The sequence below is a fragment of the Puccinia triticina genome, chromosome 10A, assembly GCF_026914185.1.
Source record: "Puccinia triticina chromosome 10A, complete sequence".
Lineage (NCBI taxonomy): Eukaryota > Fungi > Basidiomycota > Pucciniomycetes > Pucciniales > Pucciniaceae > Puccinia > Puccinia triticina.
In genome coordinates, this window is record NC_070567.1 from 1,693,376 (window position 1) to 1,697,500 (window position 4,125).

The 4,125-nt window shown below is 53.8% G+C and overlaps 1 protein-coding gene across 1 annotated transcript in view; it reads right to left on the minus strand.

The window, feature by feature from the left end:
- Positions 1-1,019: 1,019 nt before the first annotated feature.
- Positions 1,020-4,125, minus strand: part of PtA15_10A194 (uncharacterized protein) — a gene marked incomplete at both ends in the record, with an annotated part of 3,325 nt that continues 219 nt past the window's right edge. The window contains 3 exons of the mRNA XM_053160346.1: positions 1,020-1,472; positions 2,272-2,351; positions 2,439-2,497. Of these exons, the coding sequence (XP_053024330.1) occupies positions 1,020-1,472; positions 2,272-2,351; positions 2,439-2,497 (592 nt within the window). The remainder of the gene's footprint in view (positions 1,473-2,271; positions 2,352-2,438; positions 2,498-4,125) is intronic.

Here is a 4,125-nt window from a genome sequence, read left to right on the forward strand (position 1 = left end):
GGTCAAAGTTCCCGGTGAACAAGTCGGCGGCCTCGTCTTCCAGAGTGTCTCCACTTGAGAACTCAGCTGCTGCCACGGTTGCCGCTCTCCCCATCCGGCCCGCTGGCGGTTGCGTGGGCCTTCCCGGCCCCGGTCCCGTCGGGCCTAGGGCCTTAGGTCAACAATAGTCTGCAGGTTTAGGTGGAGTCACAAAATCGGCCGGAATCTCGATGAAGGATTGATCAATGGGGTTTGTGCATGCCCTCGGCGAACTGCCGCACCTGGTCTTGCAGAAATGACATCCGCCTAGTGAGTCAAGGTAGGAATAGATCCGCCACACGGTGTCCTCCCTTGGGTTTCCGACTGGTTGCGTGGTCGTCGTGGGAGGAGGGCGGCCCCGGGGCGCGGTATGCTTCGGGAGTGAATCCAAAAACCCGCTGACAGCCATTTCGAAATCCCCATAGACGAAAGGGGACGCCGACAGAACCCTGAAGTTCCTCACCATGTGCTTGAGGTCGTCGGTCATGCCATACACTACCATCCTTGCCAGTCAATGGTTGTCCATGGCTGATGGGTTGAGTGCCGGGGGTTTGTCCAAGTTGAACATCCGCTGGAGGGTCCTCGCCCAAATGCTGTAATCAAGGAAAGGTTCATTTTCTCCCATCTTAAGCTTGACTAGCTGTTTGTCAAGGGATTCACGCCAGTCTGGCGGGATCGCCACTTTGAATTTGTCCCAGGTTTTGCCTATGTATGATTCCACTTTGTTGGCGTAAAAAGAGACGAGGTTGGTTGCATCAATTAGACCCCCTACCACTCTCATCTTCCCCACATCTGTCGTGATTCCCTTGGTGGAGAATAAGATTTGGACGCCGTGCATCCAGCGCAAAAATGGTTCAATGGCTTGCGCAGGTCCCGAGAAACGGGGCCCGTCGGACCCGACTGAGCTCGACTTCCACTGATCTTGGGGGGCCCAGCTGGGCCGGGGTTGGTTGGCGGGCGTTGTTGAGAAGGGCTAGCGTGGCTTGCTCCAGACGGTCTGCTCAAGCTGTTGCTTCCTGCTCGTTCCGCGCGAACTGGGCCGCCGTGGTCTCACGTTCTTGGCGGGCTGCTTCCCTGTTGATTTTTGCTTGTTTGACCAGAGCAAGGTGCGCATCGACCAGCATCTTCAGGTAATTCAGGGTTTTTTGTTGATCCCCCTGGACCTGGGTTTGCTGTGCCATCGCGTCGTCGGTGCCGCTCCTGTGAGAGTGTTTGGACGACGATCGCGAGTGAGTAGACTTCAAGGAGGAAGACGCCGGCGGGGGCAGTGGAGACAGGGCGTTAGATGGGCCCGTAGCCTTGCTCGAAGACGGCGTTGTGTTGTCGACCGTGGTTGGTATGGGGGGCTGAGGGGAGGGAGTGATCGCGGGGGTCTGGGTTGTTGGAGGGGTCACTTGAATCGCCGGTTTGCTTGTACTCTCCGAGGGGGAGGAGTCGTCCGACCGGGTGTTGTCCTGATGATAGCTTGTTAGATTGTTTGAAGCTAGTTGAGCCTGGCGCTTTTTCTCGGCGTTGGCCGCTTGGATGATGGCTTCGGGGTTGGTGGGTTGAAGGACGTCTTCTGGGGCCGTATTACGCCTGGTTGACATGTATAGGCCGTCGAAGGAGAACGTGGGAGGAGGAGGGCGGCGGAAAGCGGATGACGATGTTGGTGGGGCAGACGGACGGTGATGTTTTGTTTTGAGATGCTTGAAGGGCTGGCTGGAGACCAAGGGCGTGGTGGAGGCGAACTTATTGCCATACCAACGATTGGCGGAGAGCTGGTTGTGAGCAACAGTTACAATTTTTGGGAGTGCATGGGTCACTCCAATTTTTTTGGAGTGCACACTAATGCACACCAAAAATGGTGTGCATGTGGTATTTCTTTAAGGCTGACCCAAAAACAATCATCAATTTCCCCATAGCCATCAGGATGGCCGTTCCTCTGGGTTTAACTCGCTCCCAGTGCTTCTGGATTTCGGCGAGAGCTTCCTTCGTCTGGGCAACAAACTTCGGATCGGCATTGGCCAGCTGGCCTGCCACGGTTCGCATGTACATCTGGTGCTCGAGCCGGATAGCTCGTTCGGCCGGGGGTTTTCCAGCCGTGGGAGCAATTCCCTTGGACCCACTGGTCTCAATCTCTAGTTCGCTTTCCTCCTTGTCATCGCCGCTGGGGCTCTCGTAGAACAGCTTACATGCGTCCGCCTGTGAGTCCGGAGGTTGCGAGGGCATCAGCATTGATTCCTGTGGCTGGTGGTTGCCCTGTCGCGGCACCCTCCCGTTCCCACGCGCGTGGGTGAGGGTGAAGAAATCATTGGTTGCTTGCTGGTCCTGCATTGTCTGGTGATTGGCGGCTGGATGGTGGCCGAGGGCAAATGGAAAGGCCGATTGGTCAGTTGGATACGGCAAAAAAAGGGGGGGGGGGGGGGTCGATCACTTACTGGTAGGGGCTGAAAAGCTTTTTAGGCGTGCGGCTGCAACTTGACGGGTTGATTGGCGGCTGGATGGCGGCCAAGGGCAAAAGGAAAGCCCGATGGTCAGTTGGTTGGGCAAAAAAAGGGGGGGGGGAGGGTGAAGACTCACCGGTAGCGGTAGCGGTAGCGGTAGCGGGGAAATGAAAATCTGGCGTGCTGCTGCTGCTGGGTTGCTGGCTGGGTTGCTGGCTGGGTTGCTGGCTGGGTTGCTGGCTGGGTTGCTGGCTGGGGGGCTGGCTGGGGGGCTGGCTGGGGGGCTGGCTGGGGGGCTGGCTGGGGGGCTGGCTGGGGGGCTGGCTGGGGGGCTGGCTTGTGGGTGCGAACGGTCGGGCGGGGAGGTGGGGCTGGCTTGTGGGTGCGAACGGTCGGGCGGGGAGGTGAGGGCGAGTTGGGGGGCATTTTTTGTTTGGGGGGAGGGGGGGGGAGTGGGAGGGATGATGGAGGAAGAAGGGGGAAGGAGGTAGAAGGTTGGGGGTGTTGCAGGTCCGGTCGGCGATGCTTTTTGGTTGGTGTTTGGTTGGTGTTTGGTGGAATATCGGCGAAGGAAACCGCAAGCTTTCTTGCCTTTGCTGTAAAATTTGTGGAGTATCCAAACCATTTTCAAACAACAGTTGAGTGGCTTGGTGTCAGACGGTGGCTGGGTGGTGGCGGGTGGTGGCCAGATCTTGGACTGATATGTAAAGAGCCCATCTGGCCACTCTATTTGTCTCCACAGGTGTTTCTGTTTTTGCTGTAATTCCAGCTGGCGGTACATCTGCGCTCCTCCTCTGTTGCACTTGCACAGTCAGGCTCCCCATTATGCAGATTGCCATTGGCTATGCTGGGGGCCTTCAACGCCATACTTTTAGACCCATCCAATGAGATGGGCTGGAGTGTGAGCCCGGGTGCAGCAGCTATGCTGGTGTTGGGGGGCTAGGTTGCTTGTAGAGATTTTATTTCCAATTTTCAATGTAATTGCACCCATCATGCCAGTTCCTCTTGTATTTAATCAGTGGGGAAACCCTTTATTTTTGTTTTTGACTTTATTTTATTGTGAAACCAATTTTTTTTTTGTAAATTTGGTCAGCTGTAGGCAACAATGGGAAGTTACGTTATCCATAACAAAAATTAATGGATAACATAACTGAATTGGTGCCGTTATCCTAGTGCTAACGGCAGTGGTGCTTTAGTTACGTTAATTTTTAATATTTTTTCTTTTTCATTAGACCTGTTACGTTATCCCATGCAATCTGAGGAGGATAACATGCGGATAACGCTGGTTTTTTGCCCATTTTAGGGTGCTTTTACGCCAGATAACACGGTTAGCGTGTTATTGGCATTATTTTTTGCGGCATCAAGGTGGAAAGTCCCCTCCGTTACGTTATCCAAACAAGCGCAGGAACATTTCACCAGATAACAATAACACGTTATCTGTTAACAGTGGGAAGTTACGTTACAAAAATCCCGCTGGATAACGTAACGTAAGTAACTTCCCATTGTTGCTGTAGCGGAAACCCCTGATTTTTTTTCCACAAAACTGTGGTTTTAATAGACTTGGATAATAATTTTACCTGTTGGTGAAATAAAAATAGAGGCTGAGAAAGGTTAGAAATCTAACACACCCCCACACAAACAGAGGACAAAAGAGTACAAACTATAATAAAAGTTAAGAGAG